Here is a 23,866-nt window from a genome sequence, read left to right on the forward strand (position 1 = left end):
ACACCCAGTGTTACACCTACTCCAACAGGGCCACGTTTCCTACTCTCAAGCATTGCCACTCCCTGAGGACCAAGCGTTCATATATATGAGCCTATGAGGGCCATTCTTAGGCAACCACCACAACCTGTCTGTGTTTGTGTCTTGACTTCCTTTTCTTATAAGGGACAGTCAGTTTGGATGGGCCCATCCTGATGACCTCATCTACCTCACGTGCCTCTTTCCAAGAGCCTGCTTTCAGGTCACCAAGATGGCTCAGGAGGTAAAGTTGCTTGCTGCTCAAAGCTGGCTACCAGACTTCATCCGCCCATAGTGTTTTCGATGAGAACAGCCCCCTGAGGCTCATATGTTTGAACACTTGGGAAGTTAGACCAAGTCCGGGGAAGAGTAGGAGATTGAAGGGTATGTCACTGTGGGTGGATCAAGATGTGAGCTCTCAACTGTCCCTGCTGTAATGCCTTTGCTTTGCCATTCAGATGACTCTAACCCTCCGAAACGGCAAGTCTGATTAAATGCTTTCTAAACTGCCTTGGTCATAGTGTCTTGTCACAGCAATAGAAATGTAACTAAGACACACTATAAAGGTGGGTAGAGAGAACCGATCCCGCAACGTTGTCTCTGACATACGAACATTCCCTCTAGCTTCCTGTGCTTACACACATTCTCTCTCTCTCTCTTTCTCTCTCTCTCTCTCTCTCTCTCTCACACACACACACACACACACATTTACTTTTTCTTTTTTAAAGATCCTGTCTCCAAATACAGATTCACACTGAAGTAGTAGGATCAGAACTTCTGTGTGACTGATTCAGCCTGCAGAAGTAAATCTCAACAGCTCTTCAGGCGGCCCAGCTTCCAAGTTGCTCCCCAGTCTTCTCCAGGGACTTTGGGGATGGGAGTGGGGAAGGGGGAGGGAGGGTGCTTGAGCTTTTGACCTGTCCACTGATATGGTCATTTTCTTTGTTTACACCTCTGAACCTTGCATAGCTGTCTACTGGTTGAACTTGAAAGAACATAGCCCTGCCTAGGACACATGTCAGTAGGAATCCTATTTTAAAAAACTCAAGTTGGCCCTGAAATGAAAAAGTCAAAGAACATGGCTTGGAAGGTGGGCCAGGGCAGTGTCCAGAGGAACATGTCCCTCCCAGATGTTGCCAGCAGGGGTCAGATGAGCAACAAAACAAAAAACCAAAAAAAGCAAGGGCCAGCCCAGTGAGAGGAAGGAAAAAGAGTATCTTGAAGTATCCCTCCTCTAATTTCTCCCTTCCTCCCTCCCTGGTCCCTCCCACCCCCTTCCAGGTCCTTCCTGCCTTCAGCCACAGCCTAGAGCACAGCAGTGTAAAGGAACCAGAATTTTGCAACAGGTGGCTGGCAAAGAAGAGTGACTGACTTAAAAAAAAAATCATCACGGTGTGAGGATGACTGCAGAGTAAGACGCCTGTGCATGGGCTCTGGGGACAGGGTGGCCTCTGTAGGTGAGGTGGACACTATACAGAGAATCCCACTTACCACTGGACCAACATTTTCCAAGCCGGAGCCACTGCTGGGTTCACACCCTCAGGAACAACTCCTCCCTCCCTCCCACTCCCCCCGCCCCCCCATGATGGTAGCCCTTCCTATTAAGACAGGGGGCTCACTCCTTCCACTCACAAAAGCCCCCATCCCTCCTGGCTTGTTGAGAAGAGAGAAAAGACGAAACCAAAATGAAAAAAAAAATGACCTGCACAAAGTGTGTGTAGGAGGGAGGCTCAAACCTTCATGTCTTGACCCTTGTACCATAGGCAGGATGTGCTTGAAGAGCAGAGACTGAGGTAGGCCTTCAAAGACACATCCGAACCATAAACATGGGAGCTCTGTGGCCAAGAGACTTTGCAGGCACAGCAATCAAGGCTCTTAAGATGGGAGAGGATTCTGGGTCTTTGTGAGAAGGAGGCAGGAGGCTCGAGGCAGGGGCCATGTGACCGTGCCTTAGAACTTCCCTAGACTGAGTGATTTGCAATAGAACATAAAAGCGATGCCAGGAAGGATGGATGCCTCTTGATTCTGGAAATGGCTGGGGGAGGGTCCCCTAGAATCTTCGGAGGAACACAGCCCACCTAGACCTCCAGAACCACACACTAGTCTATGCGCATTAAGAATTTCTCGGTGCTTTCGATCACCGCTGCATCCGCAGCGGCACGACCCGGCAGCAGCACAGAGCCAACACACCTACGCTGGTGCCAGCAGCTGTCCTGGTTTTGATCTGGTGGGCTGCCTCTTTTATCGACCACTGTTCTTCCTTCTGCTGGTGTGACCGTGGCTAAGGAGGGGATGGCTACAGAAAGGAGGGTTCCTAAGAACATATAACACAGAAGGGTTGGCAGCTTTGAATGTGGGGGTGGGAAGTCTTTAGTTCCTGGAATCGAGGCTGTTACTCTGTTCTTTCCAACCTGGCACACAGGTTGCAATGTGGTGTCCTAGTGCAGACCTCTCGCTCTGGCCTTCACAGTCAGGCTGGCAGGACAGCCGGCCTGCAGCTGGCAGCGACAAAGGTAGGAGCCACGGCGGGCAGTGCCCCTGAGCATCAAGTGTGTTTTGAGCTCTTCCCGGTCACAGCAAGCGAATGCCTGTGTTAAGCATAACCACAGCTCCTCGTGCCTTGGCATAGGGCAGTTACCTCTTCCTGGAAGGCTTGGGCTGGCTCAGTTTCGGGAGATCCAGTTTCTCCAGTTAAAGGCTGAGTTGGCCCCGTGTGTCAGAGTCTTCACTGGGGGGTCCACTAGCTCCCACTTTCCTTCCTCTCTGTTTTCTTCACAGAAGCACATTCCCAGGGATGGAATCTGGAAGGGGATTGAGAATGTCTGCAATGTTCTGTTACAAGTCAATCACCATTAGAGAACTTCTTAAACCCACTGACAGCCTGCCTCTTTGTCACAGAGGGGACCACACTGTCCCAGGCTGCCAGAGAACCATGGAACCAATGCCAACATCTACCATGCGACTTTCACCCGGGGATAATCAAGCCCTCCCAACAATAGGGCCTGAGGGAAGACTGATCATAACTCGGAGTGGGGCTGCTAAGCATCCTGGGAGGCATGGGGCAGTCCTTTTCCACAGGATTACCAGGGCCCCGTGACTGTATGTGTGTGTGTGGGGGGCAGAAGACCCCGTCAATCTGCCACAAAGTGTCTTAGTCCTGCCTCCATTGTGCTGAAAGGTTTAGGATTGAGGTTTCAGACAGCAGGATAAAGTACAAAGTGAAACCTTGGGCCTCCACGCCTTCCTCTGGAAAGTGGACCAGCCTGGTGGCTCCTCGTGTTGAAGGCTTTTCTGTCGGCATGCCTTTCTTACCTCACCTCACCCTCTTTTTAATGCCTAAGACTTCTTTGGTCAGACAAATTTTGCAAAAACCCCAAGGCGCACAGAGGAACCTGAGCAGAGAGGCCTCGGTTGAGTCAGGGCCAAGTCATTGTATCTACAGATAGGGACTGCCAGGAGGGTGTGATGGGGCCAGACAGGGGAAGCCTTGACTATTCAGGCTCCTGAGTGCTGACCCTGATTGGAAGGCTTATCATTCAGCAGAGCCCTTGGCTAAACTGATCTGTGGGCTGTTTAGTTTCTGGTGGTGGTGGTGGGGTAGTAGACTCTAAATGACCTAAGAAAATTCTAGAGTTTAGAAGCTTATCAGTACCACCTTTTTCTTCTTTCCTTGTTCCCATTCTCCTCTTCCTCCTCGCCACCTCCTCTTCCCTCCCTCTTCCCTCCTCCCTCCTTCTGTTGAACTGGAGTTCCCTATGTTGCTTAGGCTGCTTCCAAACTCATACTCTCATGTGGTCATCCTGCCCCAGCTTTCTGAGTAGCTACAATTACAGCAGGCGTGCTCCACCACGCCCAGCCCTTATCTACAGTTTTCTATACCAATAGAGTCAGGGCACAGGATCACTGCTTAATAAACTTGATAAGGGGGAAGAGGGAGAGAAAGAGAGACAGAGACAGACACACACACGGGGGGGGGGGGCGGGGGGAGAATACGTGAGCCTAGCCCCTGATCACGTCACCAGGGGGAGAAAGGGCTGGTCTAGAATGGATAATCATGGCCTGGCCATCGTCCTCTCTGCTCTGCTAGGCTATGTTCAGTAGGTCACTCCTTCCTCTGCATGCTTGCCATCCGCTTGTCATGAGAGGTTTGCACAACATTGGCCCATGCTGACAAATAGCTACAGTGAGTTCCCACTTGTCCCTCTAGAGGTGACTGGGTAGAGGTTCCTTCCATCTGTCAGTGCCCTCCCAGACCCTAAAGAGGAAGGCAGGGCCACAAAACAGCCACCCTTCTCTTACTCAAACACTGACTCCTGACTCCATACAGGACCTTTGTTGCTGCAAGGAGAAACTGTGAGCTGTCTTGCAACAAACCCTGAAACTTGTTGACACGCTGGTGGCAAAGAACGGTGGAGACGGCCACGAGGTTGAGGGTGACTGGCTTCTCCCATGGCTCCTGCAAGTATTGCGCTCCATGGGGGCCGTTGGATTCACCACATGGGGTTGGCTGGACACTAGTTTCCATTCTATAAAGAGTGCCAGGGCCCTGAGCCTACTTTACTTTGAGGCAGAAGAGGCATGGGGCGGGGGCACATACCTTTCTCACTAGTTGGGCAAAATCGGCACACTCTCTGGGCGGCAGCTTGAGGAGGGGTCTCGTGCAGGAGTCGAGTGCTGAGCTGTGGCTCACGATGAGGGTGATGCCCACTGTAGACAAAACAGCTCAAGGTCAGAGCAGGCCCAGAGAGTGCTGGGCAGCATACAGGCTTCCTCAGAATCTTGCAGGTCCAGCTACCATCGCCTCTGTGAGATGGTGGGATGGGAAGTCATTCACCCCATGATTCGGGGTGCCCCGCCTTCCCACACGGGGCCTGGGGATCGGGCGGCCGTGTGCCAGCCTCAAGGATGACATAAGGATGATCTGAGCCACTATCCTCTGGTGGCTGGCTGCCTAGGTCCTGTCAGCCACAGGTGGGGTGTGTGATGGCTGCCGCCTAGACCTGATCCAATCACTTCAGCTCGCTTATCACCAGGAGCCCGAGATACTGCCTGCTTCAGATAAGTGTTCGCAGGACTCAGGGAGCCTCCTCGGGTGACATGATGGGCTCCTGACAGCTGGGGAGTGGTGTGGGATCCAGTACCTCTGTGTGTGCTTCCTGCTGGACACGTGGAGCCGGGAGAGCTTGTGGTTGACAGTGTGAAGCTGGGAGAGCGGGGAACCTGGCTGGTGGTTAGGGCAGGTGGGCTGAGCCCTAGCCTCCCTTTCCTTAGGCATTGGCTACCCTGTCTCTCTGTCATTCTTGGTTTCTCTTGTTTCCTTCTAGTCTTTTGGATAGGTGTAGTTTGTGAAGACCCTGATGTTCTGGGTCCATCAGTGCTCAGCACGAGAGCGCACAGGCGTGGGCTACATGGAGTATGTAACCGCTCCCTGTCAGGGTGGAGATGAGACACTGTCTTGGCCAGAACATGGGGTTGGGGTCATTGATAGCTCAAGGTCAGCGAATCCCATCCCAGGGAAGCCCAAAGCTGTTTCTCCTCAGGCCTGTGAGACACTTACTGTCCTGTGGGCACGTGCCGACGATGTGGCCCATGCTCACAGCGCACCTGTCCACATACTGGTCATAGCTCTCGGCCGGCATGAGGGAGGAGCGGGGAAATGCAGGCCTGAAAGGAGGATGGAGAGAGACACGGCTGATGTCAGAGAGCCTTCTGGTGATAACAGTGCGTGCTGGAGCACTGGAGCTGGACCATGATCCTCCAGATGGCCTGTCAGGCAGGGCTCGTGGGTTTACAGCCAGCAGGGGCTCCTGGGTGTGCTCTACACTGGCAGAGGACGTGGTAACCCCACGTTATGCTGGCTGAGCAGTCTACCCTGGGGAAGGATAAACTCAGTCACCCCCGATCCCCTTCACAAACCAGAGTCAGGATCTTCTTCTGGATGGGGTCTATATATGTCCGTCCTTGCAGGACCAGTTTTAGTAGGACCACCCCATCTTCCCAATGTGGTCAGATCCCCTAGCTTCCATTCCCTCTTAGGTGATGTGTGTTCACTGAAGGTGCCTTCACCAGGAGTCTTGTTGGTTTGGCCGAGCAAGCCCACAGCCCTCAAGCCATTTCCCATCACCTCCTTCCTGCCTGTGCTGTAGTCACGGCTCGATCTATCTCACTCCACTGCAGGGCTTCAGCTCAGTAGACAGATTTTCTTTAGTAAGAACTAGAGAAGCCTCAGTAGCAGAGACTCGCAAGGCACAATACCTGTAGTTAAGGTCAACATTGAAGTTCGCCTCTTTCAGCTCCTCCAAGGTCAAGAAGGTCAGAGTGGTCTTGCTGGCTTCCCACTTCATCCATTCGAAGATTCCAGGCTCAACTCGTATCTTCAGCTTCTTCTCCAGTTTAAGTTCTGGGGGAAAGGAGGTGTGTCAAGGGCAAACAAGTGTGAATTATTGTCAGTGTTGCACAAAGAAGTTTTTTTCGTACGTAGCTAGATCCTCCATGTTGGTTAATGTTTTTGTCAATTAGACACAAACTAGAGTCATCTGGGAAGAGGACACCTCAACTGAGAAAGCGCCTTTAGAAGATTGGTCTGCAGGCAAGCCTCTAGCTGTCCTGGAACTCACTATGTAGAGTTCTTGAACTCTCAGGAATCCACCTGCCTCTACAGCCTAAGTGCTGAGGTTAAAGGCAGGCATTATGATGCCCATTTCTTTGGTTAATTACTGATGTGGTTGTGTAGCGGGAGGTTTTTTTTGTGTCTTTAAAAACTCAGTTATGTTATGTAGACATGTTTTTGTTTTAATCCCAGGTGTGGGCTATGGGGCCGCTTCACATTGTCCACAGCAGCAGACTATTTGCCTCATTCCTGCTCTGAGAGGTGTGATCTTGGCCAGCTGCAGACAGTTTAATTCTGGGGACTCTGAGAGGGTATAAATGCCAGCATGGGGGCGATTGCTCTGAGGAAGAAGAAGGCTGTTGCTGCTTCCCCGCCTGCTGCTCCTGGTTACTACTGATGCGGTTTGACAAGACGTTGGAGATTTCCTGAAATGAAGATTGGACTTGCCCCAAGGAACTCAACGACCCTAACCAGCAGAAGTAGCTAAAGAGACCTATGCCCCTTCTCCCCACTAACTTTCTTTCTCTCCTACCTGGGGTTGGGGTGTTGGAAGGGATAAGAGGTGAAGAAGGGAGGTAGAGATATTAAAACAAACAAACAAATAAAATAGATATTTAAAAAGTGTGCCTACATGGGAGGGCCAAAACCACTGAGAATGATGCCACACACTGGCAGGAAATCATGGTGCCATAAGAAAGCAGGCTGAGCAAGCCGGTAATAAACAGCACTCCTCCATGGCTTCAGCTCCTACCTGCAGATCCCTGCCGTGGGCTCCAACCACACAACCCCTCTGGCTGATAGACTGTGACATGGAAGAATAAGTCAAATACCCTTGTTCTTCCCCGCTTGGTTTTGGTTAGCGTTTTTATCACAGTAACGGAAAAGCAAACTAGGACACCAACCTATACACGAGGTCAAGGAAACCCTTCACAAATGTGATTCTTTCCTGGCAAACGTCCTCCTGGGATTTAAGCATGGCAGAGACCCAAACCACCAGGCATCCAAGGACTAATAGCACGCTGCCCATCAAGAGGGGCCATGATGCTTTGCTAGGGGGACACCGGGGCAAAGGAGCCACAGGGCAAAGTATGACGACGGACATCAGTCCTGTGGCACCAGCTCCCACAGGTCCTACAGCCTTAGCATTCCGGGATGTTAGTGGGCCGTTTCTGCCTGCTGCTCTTGGGAGGCTGGTTTCTAACAGCCTTTTGGCTTAGCCGTGGCCATTCCTTGCCGGTCATCTCATTCACCTCCACTCCCTCTTTGCTCCCCATGCAGAGCAGCCTCAAGATCAAACTGAGGACCGCTGAGCTGCTCACCCACCTTCCAGGATGTACTTGGCTGTCTGCACACAGCGCAGGGCCGGAGAGGCAAAGGCTGCCGTGATTCTGACGCCGCTGTCCAGCAGGGCCTCTCCTGGAAAAATTGACAGGTAGGAAACACCCTTTGCTCGCCAGCCCAGGGTGGGGGGTTTGCCTTGATGGCAGGCAGGGATGTGTGAGGATCTCACCCACTGCTTCACACACCCGCAGGAGCCCCCACCAGCTTAGGGTAGAACCTGCAACCGTTCTTGTGACTACATTATATTGTGTGGTGGAGGGGGGTGGCCCAGGGGTCAGTGGCGAGTAGGTAGTGGAGGTTCCCCCTAGAAGGCCACCCAGCAGGAATGAAAGGAAACTGAAGCGGGTGGGTTATGTGAGCCTTATCCACGTATCTTGAAAGATGGAGGGGCTCATGTTACAAGGCATGGGTGCGGCCCCAGAAGCACAAAGTGGCCAATAGCAGCCAGGGAAGACCCAGCCCTGCATCCCAAGGACCTGAGTCCTGCTCCTAGCCTGAGTAAGTTGGGAAGGAGGCCAGGGTTCCAGAGAAAAGTGACTCTGAGCTGAGAACCCACCAGGCCACACTCAGGTCAGATCTGCACTGTCATCTTAGCATGGACTTTGCTCTACACCTTTGTGGTCATTTAGCTGGTCACCTCAAGGCCAGCCACAGCTTTCGGAAGGACAAACTGTAGCGTAACCATGTTTTCTCTGTGATACCTGACAGGAAAGCCAGGGGGCTTGGGGTTGTCAGTTACAGGCAAGTTGGAGGACCCCAGTGCCTCAGAATGGGGCCTTCATCAGTGGATCTGTGTCCAGGGATTTGACCAATGGGGATCAAAAAGTATCAGAAAGTCATGACTGTGCAGAATATGCAGATTCCATGAAAAATTTGTGGTTTTTTTTTTTTTTTTTTTTGTCTGTTTGTTTTGTTTTTCAAGACAGGGTTTCTCTGTGTAGCTTGGCTGTCCTGGACTCGATTTTTATAGACCAGACTGGCCTCGAACTCACAGAGATCTGCCTGCCTCTGCCTCCCTGAGTGTTGGATTACAGGCATGTGCCATCACACCTGGCTGGCGTGCGCGCACCCCCCCCCCCACACACACACACATACACTGATTTGAGTACATACAAGTCCTGGCACCTATCCCCCAGCATCCCACAGGGCAACTGAGAACAAGTTAGAATAAGGGTGGGCTCTGTGCGAACATGTCTTCTGCAAAGAAGGGTGAGTAGGGACAGACAGAGAGGGGTGATGGGAAGGCACCAGGGAAAGACCCCACGGAGCCACAGGGAGAGGCAGGCCTTCCTCACAGCCTCAGAAGGAACCATCTGCTGGCACCATGACCTTGGGACCTCAACCTCTAATGCCGACAGGTGACAAGCGATGCTTCATCCACCCAGTCGGTGGCAATGATGGACAGCAGCTCGGGATACTTGTCACCCACATAACCCATCCCTGGATGCTCAGATACACACACGAAGAGCTGCTCAAACATCTCTGTGAGTATTTAGGCATGAGGACAGGACTTCCACTCGTGACGTATGACACTCACATGTGTGCATAGGCCGCACTGCCCTTAGAAAGGAGGGGCTCTACTGGGCTGTGTGTGGCTGGTGTGTCCCAACCCCAGGACCAACTGAGGTCTCACTGGGAGCCTGACACAGTGCAGTGTATACACCATCCCCACGCAGGGAGCTGGCAGTGAAACCCCGTGTGCTCACGGAGGGTGAGAAGCATGAAAGCTGGCTCTAGTGGGTTTCTTTACCTAACCAGCCAGGGCCTGGGATGCCTGCCTGTCCCTTTAGACTTGGCTTTCTGGATTTATAAGATGCAAACCAGAAAAATGGAACAGTCTCACCTGCTACCCAAATCCAATCTTGTATAAGGAGATTACCCAGTCATAAACTCCAAGCCGTGAGCGACAAGATAATGCAATATAACCTGTAAGGGAGTGTGCTTTTAAAGTGTGTGTGTGTGTGTGTGTGTGTAGGTCAGAGGTCAACCTCAGAAGTCATCCCCAGGAATGCTGTTCACCATTTTATTTTGAAAAAGCACTTCTCACAGGCCTGGAGCCCACCCTGTAGGCCAGGCTGTCTGGCCAGGGAACTGTGGGGAGCAACCCATCTCTACTTCCTGGGAATACAAGTGTGTGCCACCACACCCAGCATTTGCACGTAGGTTCTGAGGATCAAGCTCAGGCCTCGGTGCTCGCGCAGCAGACGTTTGACCGACTGAGCTCCTTCCCCAGCTGAGTCTTAATTTTTGAAGCGCCACTCTTGGTGCATACGGTGTCTGTGGATAGTCCTTCTCCCTGTAGTGTCCCCTTCCCTAGATTTCATTGCTCATATCACCAACCATCCATTCTTGGCTCATACCGCCCCACTTTGGGTCACTAGCTGTGTGGCCCTGGGCAGATGGTCTAACATCTCTGTGATGGTTTGAATGAGAATGCCCGCCCGCCCCTGGCTCATGTATTTTAATATTTGGTCCCCAGTTAGTGGAACTGTTTGGGAAGGATCAGAGGGTGTGGCCTTGTTGGGGGAGGTGCGTCACTGGGAGCGGGCTCTGAGGTTTCAGAAGCTCACGTTAGGCTCAGTCCCCCTCTGCCTCCTGCCCATCTGCCAACCATGACGATCATGGACTAACTCTCTGAAACTGGAAGCCAGCCCTCAATTAAATGCTTCCTTTTATAAGTTGCCTTGGTCATGGTGATGCTTCACAGCAATGGAACAGTAACTAAGACAATCTCTGTGCCCCGGTATGAGCAGGGTAGGGAAGGTGCCGGTACTGATGTCGAAGGATGCATGGCAGGGGCTCAGTGTACGCAGCTATCATCATTACTGTCACTTTTGCTCCCCTGTGGGAACACTCTTGTACATACCAGCAAGTCTGGCCTGGAAAATTCCGCAGGATGATAATGGTGGATCGTTTTCAAAGTCTTTGATGCCATTGCTCCTCCTGGGCAGGCTGCGGGGGAAGTTCAGGTCTGGCCTGTAGTATTTTCCTGAGGTGGAAACAAGCAGCAGACACCTAAGACCACTGAGTCAGATCTCATTTGTTGCTCAAGGCCCCAAGCACTGCAGAGAAGGTTATTGTCTGAATCCTTGCCAATGTCATTTATGGAATGTTCTCTGTGACGTGGATTCAATTCATGCAACAAATATTGCTTTGCAGGCCTGTGACGTGTACTCAAATGCAGAGCACTTAGGTTTGAGCCCCAGGGGCCAGGAGCCCAGTTCATCCTCTCGGCCCTCCTCATTTCACACAAGGGAGAGGAGGCTGTGTCCCCCAGGATAAGCTTCTGAATAGGTGTCAGTTAACTGGGTACTGTGTGACAGTACATCCTTGGCTGTAGGTGCCCCACCTTGGAAACCCTTCAGTCAGGTGCTTGCATGCAAGACCAGAAAACAGGGGCTGCGTGACACCCTGGCCCCTTTGAGTCTCGAAGATCTGTTCAAGCTGTTAGAAATTCTGACCCTTAGCTATAAGCTGTGTGACCAGAAACAAGTGGCTTGCAAGCTTCACCCATCAGAGAAAAGGGGAAACCAGAATCATCACAACCATCATTCAACTGATGCCAAGGGCCTGGCTCATGTGGCCAATGTGGATGGGTGTGTTTCCATAACCACACTAGTGACCCCAAAGCCTGGGGGGCCCTGACATCTCCCAGCAGCTGCTATGCCATGGTTTCTCCAAGGGAACAACACTGTTGGAATCTAGGGTCCCTCAAGGACACAAAGCCAGTCTGTCTAGAGTCATCTGGCCTTAACCTACCATCAGCCGTAGTGCACTGTTGTAGCCAAGACTTCCCGAAGACCTGGTCCACTCTCTCCCCATGGCGTGCTACCAGAACACCTCTTCTCGCGATGGTCGCCTGGGGTGAGAGCGACGGGACACGGAGTTATTAACCAGACTCACTTTGCAGCATCCACCAGCCATTGCCTAGAGACAAGCTTCCCCCAAGCTGCTCAGCAGCTGTGGTCAGGCTGCTTCACTGTGTGAGGCTGGGAGCCTGTGTTCATTTCTCCCCAAGTTTAACTTTCTGGGTTGCATGACTTCATAACAGAGATGAAAAGAGGACTGGTACCACCCTGACACATATTTTTCAAGTCTCTTCCAAGTGTCTGTCTGTCTGTCTATCTATCTATCTATCTATCTATCTATCTATCTATCTATCTATCTATCTATCTATCTAACTATCTATCTACCCATCCATCCATCCATCCATCCATCCATCCATCCATCTACCTATCTATCCACTGATCCATCTATCTATTCATCTTTCTTTTTATCTTCTTCTCTTCTTCCCCTCTCTCTGTCTCTCTATTCCTCCTTTTTCTCTATCATATATCAATCTATTTATAGTTTACTCATTTGCTCCTTCTCTTCCTATTCCTCTCCTCCTTCTCCTCCTATTCCTCTCCTCCTTCCTCCCCTCTTCTCCTCCTCCTCCTCCTTCTCCCTCTAGGACTGCCCATACTTGAGTCCATCCCCATAGTACTCAGGTGTGTGTTCTGCCTCTGAGCACTCAGGTAAAGGAAGCCTTCCTCTTCTTCACTGCCTTCCTATTTAGCTGGCGAATCTCTGCCTGCTCAAGCGCTCCTAATGATTAGGAAAGTCATCCCTCATTGCACCTGAGGTGGGACAAGGACCCCTGCAGGTGCCAAAATCCAGAGGCTCAAGTCCCCTGTATAAAACGACATGATGTTTTCATTGAACATAAACACATCAGTGCCCTCTGTACTCTAACTCTCTCTAGGTAACTTATGTCCCTCCTTTCTTTCTCTTTCTTCCTTTCCCTCTCTTCCTTCGTCCTTCTCTTCCTCCCTCCCATTTTCCTCCCCTCCCTCTTTTTTGTTTTCTTTTGAGACATGGTCTGCCAGCCCAGGCTTTCCTGGAACTTTCTATGTACCCCAGGTTGGCCTCAGGCTCACAGCCATGCTTCTGGCTCTACCTCCCAAGTGCTGGGATTACAGATAAATGTCACCACAGCTAGTTTGGATCTTGAGTGTTATTCAAAGGCTTGGATGTGGAAGGCTTGGTGGCCAGCCTACGGTACTACTGAGAGTGGGACCTTTAGGAGGTAGGGCCTCGAGGGAAGACGTTAGGCCACTGGACTTGTGACTTTGAAGGGATCTTAGTACCCAGCCCCTCCCTGCCTTTGCTTCTGGCTTCTGTCAGGCAATCAACTCTCCTCTACTCTCTACCTCCATCATAGTAAATAGTACTACAACAGGCCCAAAGCAACAGGTTCAGAAGATAATGGGCTGAAACTCCAAGACCATGACAAACCATTCATTTTTTTGGAGCTGATTTAAGGCATTTTGTTGCAATCCTGGGAAGCTGATTAAGACAAGATGCCATTTTCTATAATATTTCCACCCCCAGTTGGTTGAATCAATGGGTAACAACAACAACAACAACATAACAAACAAACAAACAAACAAAAACCCTGCTATGGTCTAGAGGTATAGAGGCTGTTGTTTTGTTTTGTCTTAACTTTTTGCTTGACGATGTCACAGGTGGGGGGATGAGGGGACGGGGCCAGCAGCTGTCTGGAGCATCCCTTCCTTTCCAGGCTGGCCTTAGCATCTCACAGTCACAGGGTACATACCTCCTGTGTTCTTGGGGAGACCTGTGTTTGGGAAGTAGCCTGAGGGTACCTAGCAGTAATACATCAACCTTCAGGAGGGGCTCCTGTGTATGTGTGGGCTCACCCTCACTTGGGAGAAAAGCCAAACTCTAGCAGCCCATGTCTACCATGGTGTTATACCAGCAAGCATGACAAAACAAACAAACAAACAAACAAACAAAAGCCAAAACAACAACAGAAATCCAGGGTCCTGTTACCTGCAGGGCCTGAATGCTGCTAACGCTCCTTGGCATTGACGGGGTGTGGGATTCCCCATTTCTCCTGCTGATGGCTTCACCATCCCTCCTAGAGTTCAGGTCCATGGCAAGACTGAATGTGTATGTTCTGTGAGGGAAGAGGAGAGACTGTGAACACGGACGTGACGTGACATGTTGTCACCATGGTTTCTGTTCATGGAAGTTCCTGGGGATAGCTACCCTAACCTCTGCAGTTAGGATCAAGACCACAAAATAAAGGCAAGTGGGCAGAATACTCAGGGCATAACTCATTGGCTCACGGCTCTAGCCGTGATGCCAGGCCTGCCTCAACACACTGCCCATGTGTTGTTCAAATGTTACTTCATTTTAGAGATGGCAATTTCTCCACGTTGCTCAGGCCGGCCGGCCATGAACGCTTGGCTCAAGACAGCCTCTCACCTCAACCTTTCACGTAGCTGGGACTGCAGATGTGTGCCACTGTGCCAAGCCCTGATGTTTTCAGGAACACTAAGAAGGCACCTTTTAGATGAGATCAGTGGCTAGACCAGCAGACCTTGAATAAAATAGATGATCCATGCATGGAGGGTAGGGTGGGAATCTTAAGACAGGATAGATGGAGGTCTCCATGGAAGGGTGGGTTCTGTCTCCAGGCTACCTTCAGACACAGGCTGTAGCCCCAGATCTTTCCTGGGTCCCCACCTACTGGGCTGCCCTGAAGACTTCAGATCTGCCAATCACAAACTTCAACAAATCCCCTCCCAGCTGCATCCTCCACCCCTGCGTCCTACTGGTTCTGGACCTTAATGAATATCAAATCTCTTTCTCTCACACACCATCCTCTGATTTACCATCTACCGTTGTCAGAGGTGCTCAGACAGAAGCAATTGGGATATTGTCATGGTGGCTAGACACCTTCAAGAGCTAGGGATGCAGGTAACCAGGAAACTGTAAATTACTTAAAGTGCCACGGGGTGAACAGGCAATCAGGAGCTCGGGGGACATGTGCGGAGGAGAAGAGCCAAAGCAAACTGGAGAGTGAACCCCAAGATACGCAACAGGAAGGGGTGTTACACTCACAGGGTTGCTTCCTGTCTAGAAGGAACAGGCAGGTATCAAGAGAGGAAGGTGAATGGGCAACACAGAGCACGTGACTCCTCCTTGGAGTGGAGAAGGAGTGATTTCCTCGGGGCAGAAGCCATTTTGTACAAGGAAAAATTTCTATGGACTGTTTAAAGATAATGCCTGGTCCCAGCAACAGTTAGCTGCTCATGCGGTTCTTGGATAGACACTCCAGGCTCTTCTGGGTCGCCTTCTGTGAGAAATCATCGTACCCTCTTATGCCTGAGGCCCCTTGCTCTCACTCTCTGTTGACCCAGCCAGCAGCGTTATTCTCCAATTCCTTTCTGGACAGGGAACATTTTTTGGTTCCTTATCGGGAACATGGAAAATGGTTACAACACACCGAAAGAGAAAAGGCGGTCATGGTTTTGTCAGCCACTGAATTCAACCACTTAATCTTTGCATTCACCCATATTTAGATGCTAACCCACTTTTATTTTGGGAAAAGCAGATTGCACGGTTGGGCTTCAGAAGCCCAGAAGATATTATGGGCTGCAATAAGGCAGGGGTGGCTTGTCTGAGCAGGCTTCTGGATATCTGAGGGTGGGTACAGTTTCCCCAAATCCCTTGAGACTGTGTGAGTGACACATTTGTGGGTGGGTTGGGACAGAGGTGAGGAAGCAAGGGGCAGGCTGAGGAGACAGATGTGCAGAGACTCAATTCTCTTGAGGGTTAGGGGAGCAGCACGGGCCCACGTGGCTGGAGCAGAATGAGCCAAGGGAGGAGGCAGAGGTGGAACAGCGGAGCTTTTGTGGGTGCGGACCCCAGAGGCTGAAGGCTCTCCTGAGGTTTGCACTTGGGAGCGAGTGCGAGGGGCAGTCAGATTTGGTGAGTGTGGGCACAGCAGCCTGGGCCGCAGTTCACAGTGTGAACATTGCCTAGGTGATGGAGAGAGTTCTGCACCAGGCTTCCCTCCCTTACTTGTCTCCCTCTCCCCCAACTCTCTCTGCCCTGTTACTGCTCTGTCTGGGCCTCACACATTAGGTGAGCGATTCACCACCAAGACATACCCAAGCTCAACTCCAGGCTCTCCAGCTGAGCCATAGGAAATGGTGGCTTTCCCTTGAATGAGATGGTGAGCCTGTGGAGGTTGAGCCTGGCTCTCCTGGCACCACCGAGCTGGCTTTGGGTGAGGGGAAGGCTCAGGACCACCTGGGGCCAGAGTCATAGCCACTTTCAAAGGAAAGCTCCAGGCAGGAAGCCCTGCTAAGACCAGCATCTCTCACAGGAGTGTGGACACTGTGACATCTCTTGGAGAGCCCCGTGGAACCCCTGGTCATTCCGAATGGACACAGGCCATGAATGCCGAGCAGTGACTGGTCACCATCAAAGGCAGGCCTACCAAGCGGTTTGAGATGCCCTTCTGCTTCTCTTTCATTAAAGCTCTCTCAGCCCAGAAGCCAGAGACGTTTGTCTAAAAAAACATGTTCCTTCTGTTTATTTCTTGTCTCTGCTGGGCATTGGTTTGGGTGAACTATGTAGCTGGCATATAAATACTATGGATGTCATTCGCCCTCCCCCTCCCCCTCGAGCTTCTGCGGGGGCTCTCAGACATGAACTTTTTCAGGATACCAAGTAAGCTTACTCAACACCTAATACCTGGTCTGGCCCACTCAGCTGTCTTCTTTCCTCTGAGCCAAAACCCTATTTTGATTTTTTAATGCATTATACCATTAGTATCTTAAAAGTGTTGTTTTTTTTTTTTTTTGGACACGGTTTCATATATTCCAGGTTGGCTTCGGCTAACTATACGGCCAAAGATACCCGCGAACTCTGGATCTTCCTGCCAAGTCCTGGGTTTAGGGGTGTGCACTACCACATCTGGGTTTAGGCCATGCTGTAGATCAAACCCGGGGCCCTGTAGGTGCTGGGCAAGCAGTCCCCTCGTTGAGTGGCAAGCCGACCCCTCCTCTCATCACTCTGGTGCCAAGGTCTTCTCAGCTCCTTTCTCCCGTTGTTTCTTTCAGATAAATGCTTCATTCATTCAGTGACATTCAAACAACTTCCTAAAACCTGGAAGTGACTCTGAAGTTGACAAGTCCCTGTAACTCAGTCTCCTCAACCACCTGTGAGGTACAGTTTAACTCAGTCCCATCCTTACAGGAGCTTATCACAACAGCTCCCCACGATTCCAGCCTGACACCTGTCTAGAGCCACAAAGAAAGCGTCAGTTGCTGTCTGCCTGACACCTGTGACCAAGCCCTGGGCCATCTGTGACCTCTGTGGAATTTTGATGGAATTCATGCATTTAAATGTTTTATTTTTATTTTATGTGTATGAGAGTTTTGCCTGCATGTATGTCTGGTGCCATGTGTATGCCTGATATCCACAGAGGCCGGAAGAGGACATCAGAGCCCCTGGGACTGGACTTACAGATGGTTGTGAGCCGCTGTGTGGGTGCTGGAAATTGAACCTGGCCCTCTGAAAGAGCAGCACAGTGCTCTCAGCTGCTGAGCCCCTTTCTCTCATCTCGGCAAGTGTGTTTTGATTACCTATAAGTTATGGTCCTCTGTGGCTGTCATTGTGTCCTGTCCCATCTCTGTTCATAACCTCTTATGAGCTCCTCCATATGGACTCGGGCTGGAGAGATGTCCATTAAGCTCTAGAGATACAACCAACAAGTTGTGGGCTTTCTTCATGCACTCCCACACTGCAGACACCACGGGGATGAAATGTATCAGTGAATCCCATAGCTGAACAGTGACACACACTGGAGCCACAGACAGCCCCTCTTCAGCGAGGGAGCGTGTCAGACAGAGCAGATACAGCTGAAGCACCCTGACACAGGAAGTGCAGGTCGCTTCCTCCTTCCTGAAGGCACCCGTGTCACCCGAGGCTCACTACTCAGACAGCAGAATCATTGTTATCTCCGCGGGCCATCTGTGAACTGTACAGTCAGAGAGGAAGTTGAGTTTGTCTGCTGGTCTGTCAGTTACAAATGCAAGCAAGAGGGTGATGGGTGCCTTGGCATGAGAGTAGAGGGAAGCGTGTGACATTTTGTCATTTTTGTCATTTTTTCTCTTGGACTTTGGAGAGCCCCTCAGTGGTTACCCTGTGCTGCAGAAATAGAAGTTTCCATTCCCCTTTGTTCTTAGAAGGGGGTGTGGCATTTCAAAGACAAAGGCATTGCATTAGTGTCCTCGGGCCGTGGCCATACAGACTGGGGCTTCGATGACCGAACAGGCTTCCTTGTCTTACTGCCCTGGAGACCAGGAGGTCCCTCAAGACGTACAGGGACTTGCGATTCATCTTGGGGACTTGTGCTGGGTCTGATGATAAGTTGATGTCTCCCCTCCTGAGTCCTCAAGAACCATCCTTCTGATCAAAGTGAGATCAGATAAGGGGCATCTTGATTTAAAGGTCTTTCTCTTAAAAAAAAAAAAAAGTCCACTGAGGCTTCAACATGTAAGCATATGGAGGGGGTGCATCTCATCCAGCAACGGTGCCCTTGCTGTGTCTCCTCCCACCAGCTTGCTTTGTGGGATTGGAAGTCTTCTGTGGTGAGATGTCTTCACGTGGTTGGAAGATGGCTTCAGCTCCTTCTGGGCTCTGACCCCAGCCTGACCCTGACCCTCTCTGATCCGCATCGGGGCTGTCTACACGCTCTGTGAAGATGCCCGAAACTCAGGTAGCTCCAGAGTGTGTCCCTCCCCCACCAGCAGCCACCCTCCAGTAGCCTGTGGTTTCCAAGTGACAAGCGGGTGATGGATCGGGACTGTCGGGTCCTCAGAATTCTGCTGTCGCCAGCCCAAAAGGCTGGAGACGATGCACTCGCGATGGTGGTTTTCCGTAAAGAACAATGTGTTCACGTGGCAAAGCCACCTTCAGGGCTGGGAAAGTGTCCCCTGAGCAGGAAATGGCCCCTGGCCACGTGGTTTGCAGATCACTCCCTGGGTGCTGGCATACACCAGCGCTTCTTGCTGTTTATATCACCCATGACCTGTGTGAGTCCTGTAACCTTGGGAGATACATACGGAATGTCTATACAACAAGCCCACGGGTCAACCATCTGTGCACACAGCTGTCTGACTTCGCTCCCCACTGCCTAGCACCTTCACGACACATTCAGACATACGCCACGACCTCTCTTGTGACAGGGTCTCACTGTGTAGCCCTGGCTGCCTTGGAACTCACAGACGTACGCCTGCCTCCGCCTCCTAAGTACCAGAATTAAAGCCAGGCACCACCATACATCAATTTAAAAGCTCTCTAAACGGTTACAAGAATGCTTAGTGGCTTTAAAGGCCATAGAATTGGGGTTGGGAGTGAGGGAGCCCATCAGGCATGGTACAGCATTCAGTCAGCACTTGCTGCTTCTTGCCACTTTTTGTGACTAGACACTGGTTCCCAGGGGAAGCTGGTCTCCCAGCACGGTCAGGCTCACATGGTTTGGCATTTGTACAGGTGCAGGGGCTGCATTAACGGTGAAGTGCAACCGTGGCTGGCCGCAGCTTGCTGCAGCTGCAGCTCCAGGCTTGCCCCTTGCCTAACACCTCTGCCGAAGTGAGATCTCCTGCCCTTGGTGGGGAGAGAAGGACGAGGGGCTGTGAGCCCCGCCCCCAGCCCCCTGGAGTCTGACGCTAAGCTCTCCTGTCCTCTGTTCTTCCGTGTTTTTTTAGAGCAGCCAGCTGACTATAGGATGTCTGCAGGAAACCAAGGCTTCCCTGATTCTGTTGTTCAGCCCTTCACCTCCCAAGCCGGGAACTCAGCTCGCACAAGAGGGTGTGTTCGGTTCTCTCTGCAGGTCTTTGTGACTTAAGTGGATCATGAGCTGAAGGCTGATAGAAAAGCCTTGACATCATGGCTGAGGTTTGCTTCCTGAGCATGCTGCTCAACTCTTAGGAATTAGCCTGTGAAGCCGAGACGACAAGGAACAGCCCCCTGTAGAACTGGCTGAATCCATGCACTTCAAATGCTAGCTTAAATTAGTACACATGGCAGCTTCCTAAACGCCTATAAGAATCCGTGGTCAGCTCAGCTGCCCAGCACACGTGAAACCCAGGTGATGCCACTTCTCTGTAATACCAGTACTCTGAAGATGGAGGCAGAAGGATCAGAGGTTCAAAGGTCATCCTTGGCTAGAGACCAACATAGTGAGTTCCAAGGCAGCCTAGGTCACATGAGACCCTGCCTGTGTAGGGGTGGTAGGGGACCTACTTTGTTGTCAACTAGCATCTGGTGGGGCAGCCCGAGGGCACAAATGCCATCCCTGGCTTGCCACGCAAACCCAAATGTAAGCTGAATTAACAGGAAGAGACAGTAGCATAGAGGTCACCTGATCTCCTTCCATAAATGTTTTCAGAAAACCCTACGTTAAAAAAAAATAATATCTGGCAAAGCCTAGTCATTTTCCCCATGAACACCTGTCAGCCACTAAATGACCAAAATCAATCATTTGTTTTAAATATTCAAAATACATTTCTTCTCGATTTATTCGAAACAGAGGTTTTAGCCACCAGAACTTTTGCCACTCTTTAACTGGCTTCCAATGGGCACATAAATAAAACTGTATGGTTTCCACCGCTTTGCCTTATGAGCAGCTTTGATACAAACAAACAAAGCAGCAGCTGCTGCCTAGGGATTCCCTCAGGATGGGGACAGACATAGGAAGCTGGGGAAAGGGTTCTGAGTTGCAGCGAAATGCTTAGCAACATTGTCCATAAGGAACTGAACTGGTGAAGAATGAAGTCGGTTAAACAGCTCAGGTTACCTCTACGCACAGTGTCAAAGCTGTCACCGAGTTTCTCCTTTTTGCTTACAGTAAATTGGGGTAGGAGCCAACAACCTAGAGTTTTTGAAAATCCTTAGCCTCGACAGATGGTGCTAGATGCTAAAATGACAAGATCCCCCGACTGAGCTGGAAGAAACATACCACCAGGAGCATGACAGCTTCCAGGAAATACATTTTGCCAACAACCACAGAGCTTCGGAAAGGACCCTGAGCATCTGGTGAGTCCCCGGTGCCAGCCATGCCAGGATCACAGCCTCATAGGACCCCTAGTGGGGGACCCAGTAAAATTTGAGTCATGTCGTTATAGAACAGTAGAGGATTGCTAACCCTCCTTTGAGCTTCACCAGGGCCAGTTCTGACCTCTGTGTGCACTGTGGATGGTCATCAGAAGGAAGTATTTTACAGTATTTGGGCATTGTCTCAGAAGAGCAATTTGAAGTGATGTGATTTCCAGAGGGTTATCAGCAGAAACCATAAATAGATGATATGTTTACTGTGTGTACTGGGGAGGAGGGTAATTCGGCCAGCGTGGGGACTGCACGGCTTTCTAGTGACGGGATCTAGGAACACACAACCGCCGTGGCCACCGTCTCAGGTGGCAACTGACAGAGAGAGGGCGGGTCTTACCTGTGCTTCACCCACGTGTCAGCCTCATTGGCTCGCTCCGTGTAGTTCTCCGGCAAGAAGCCCCGGCAGCCAGTCTGATGTGAGGTCCCGATGGCCCAGCCCTCGCTGGCTTCCTCCTGCTGAGTAGGGTCCACGAAGATGTAGTCACCAGGAATGAGCATTAGCTCGTCCGCGTTCTGGGGTTTGTACTGGAACAGCGCCTTCAGGGTCTGGAAGGGGGTCAGGAGACCCATGCTTTGGTGAGGGTTCGGCTGGGATGCAAAGGCCAGATACCTTCTGTCTCGCCTTCTGGCTCCTCTGATCTGTCTTATGCCTCCAGGGTCCCTTCATCCTCGCCTAATGGTACACGATGTGGCACGTAGCCAAATGCCGCAGAGTGATAATCTTAGGTGGATTTAGAAATAAAACTCCATCTTCCTTCCTTCCTTCCACCCGTCCTCTTGTGAACCCGCCTGGGGCATTCATTTATCTGCTTACACACGTTTGTCTATCTTTTTGCCTACCCAGCCACCCAGCCACCCTTGCATTCAGCTGTCCATCTACTCAGACACCATTTTCCCATCCATCATCCATCCATCCATCCCTCCCTCTATCCACTTATCCATCCGTCCATCCATCTACCCACCCACTTTCTGATTCCTTCATCCATCCAGTCATCCAGCTGTCAATTTATTCACTCATCTTTCTACCCACCCACTCACCTACCAACCCATCTGTTCCATCTACTCACGCACCCACTCCCCCTTCATCCACACATCTGTCTACTCACCCCCTCAGACATCCATCTATCCACCAATTTACCTATCCATCTACTTACTCATAAACCCACCCACCATCCATTCATCTACCCATTTATATTTACCTACCTATCCATCCATCCACCCACCCCCTACCAATCTATCCATTCACGCATCATTTATACATGTATCTGTTCCTCTCATAGGAAACACCTTACAGGGCGAGCAAAGGTGCAGATCTACCTTCCTTGGTGTGAAGCTACTTACAATTTCTCTTACGACGGGCAATGTTGGGGCTTCCTCATACGGATTCCCTGTGTGACATACTTTCTTCCCCAACTAATCAGCTCTTAGGAAAGGGAACCTTGGGATGAAGCCCATCAAAATCACTATGTAGGGTGAATCAATAAGTAAAGCATGCATCGACACATCTTGACAAGAGGCTTCTCCAATACTGTGGGAGGGCTTTCATCGTCTTTTGAAATGACTGTATGTGCCCAACTCATCTATAAAGGGATGATCCTTCTAAACTGCAGGTGAGGAGAAGGCTCCAGCAGAGCTGAGCCCCCTGTTTTCTTCAGGGAAGGTTGTAGGGATGAGTGCTGTCAGGAGAACATTTATCACTTCCTGTCGGTAAGAAAGGCTGGGCCAGCCCACCGGCCCAGCCAGGTCTTCTTACCTGGTAGTGCACAAAACGCATGTCTCGGGAGTACAGAGCAGCCGTCCACTGGCAGGTGTGGCTGGGCTGGATGGCTCTGGCCAGCTGCTCCAGGGTCCTTTGGTGGTGAGGGTAGAACTTGTGGGCCAAGGTCAGGTGCAGCTGCTTGGTGCACGGCTTGACGGTGCAGTCTGTGGAGTCAAGGAAACGCAGGATGCTGGGTAGCTCATCCTGGATGTCAAGGGAACAGAGCGTGGCATGTTGGGTACCCAAGTCAGGTGAGAATGGGGGTGCTGAGAGCCTGTCCCTGGATGTCACTGCTACCTGCCCGGAACAGGCAGAAACCCTTCTTCATCATGCCTCTGCTCTACCACACCTGCCCCTTAGAGTTGGCGCTTTCTTGACAGGGACCGGCTCTCCCTATTAGGAAGGATGTGGTTGGATGCTTGCAGAGTGTTTGAAGAAGAAAAGGCAGGTGCAGAGATGTGGATCAAGGTCTTCAGAGCTCTTTGCCTGCAAGACAGTTTCAATGACAGAAGTGCAGTGACTGGCCCCTTCATTCTCCCATGCACACACAACAGGAGACTCTAGGTTGGAGCTGGTTTGGTTTGGTTTGGTTTTGGTTTGAGACAGAATCTCACGAGCCCTAGGCTGCTTTGAGTTTGTTGTATAGCTGAGGATGACCTTGAAATTCTGACCCTCCTACCTCTATTTCCTGAGTGACAGGATCATAAGTGCTCACATCCATTTCTGGTTGTGCATTGCTATGGATTGAACCTAGGGCCTGTCATTGCTAGGCAAACTCTCTCTCCATCGAGCTACACTCCCCAGCCTAGGCCAATGCCTTTTGCTTAAAGAAGAGTCTCAGGAAGAAAATTCCCTGAGCTGTGGACTATAAAACCTGCAGCGTGTCTGATGTTCATTTGCCTTTCCTCACCGGAAACCCTGGTAGTGCTGAGGCCTGGTGCTTTGTGATGGCCTCTGACCCTGAGAACTTTTTGGCTCCAGCTTGGCCTTTGAGTCTTTCAGGTCAATAAACAACAGAGGATAGTATCTCAGGAACAGATGGAGCTGGTGTCAGCTGGACCATAAGCATTTCAGGCTCTGAGGAGGCAGCCCGGTGTCTTAGTAAGAATGGCACAGACTTGACCGTGTCAGGGCCCACTTCAAGGATCTTCCGTGCTTGTCACCAC

At 51.0% G+C, this 23,866-nt stretch overlaps 1 protein-coding gene across 2 annotated transcripts in view; it reads right to left on the reverse strand.

Moving 5' to 3' along the window:
- Window positions 1-2,678: 2,678 nt before the first annotated feature.
- Window positions 2,679-23,866, reverse strand: part of Ubash3a (ubiquitin associated and SH3 domain containing A) — a 30,090-nt gene continuing 8,902 nt past the window's right edge. The window contains exons 5-14 of one of the 2 annotated variants that reach the window (XM_055607237.1): window positions 22,695-22,864; window positions 21,279-21,487; window positions 13,802-13,928; window positions 11,726-11,825; window positions 10,833-10,955; window positions 7,949-8,041; window positions 6,271-6,415; window positions 5,573-5,679; window positions 4,613-4,722; window positions 2,679-2,816 (exon numbers count right to left, since the gene is read on the reverse strand). In XM_055607237.1, the coding sequence (XP_055463212.1) occupies window positions 2,679-2,816; window positions 4,613-4,722; window positions 5,573-5,679; window positions 6,271-6,415; window positions 7,949-8,041; window positions 10,833-10,955; window positions 11,726-11,825; window positions 13,802-13,928; window positions 21,279-21,487; window positions 22,695-22,864 (1,322 nt within the window). The remainder of the gene's footprint in view (window positions 2,817-4,612; window positions 4,723-5,572; window positions 5,680-6,270; window positions 6,416-7,948; window positions 8,042-10,832; window positions 10,956-11,725; window positions 11,826-13,801; window positions 13,929-21,278; window positions 21,488-22,694; window positions 22,865-23,866) is intronic. The other variant, XM_055607238.1, reaches the window with a different exon arrangement.

Source organism: Psammomys obesus, unplaced genomic scaffold (genome assembly GCF_907164565.1).
Source record: "Psammomys obesus unplaced genomic scaffold, mPsaObe1.curated_primary_1811, whole genome shotgun sequence".
Taxonomy (NCBI): Eukaryota; Metazoa; Chordata; class Mammalia; order Rodentia; family Muridae; genus Psammomys; species Psammomys obesus.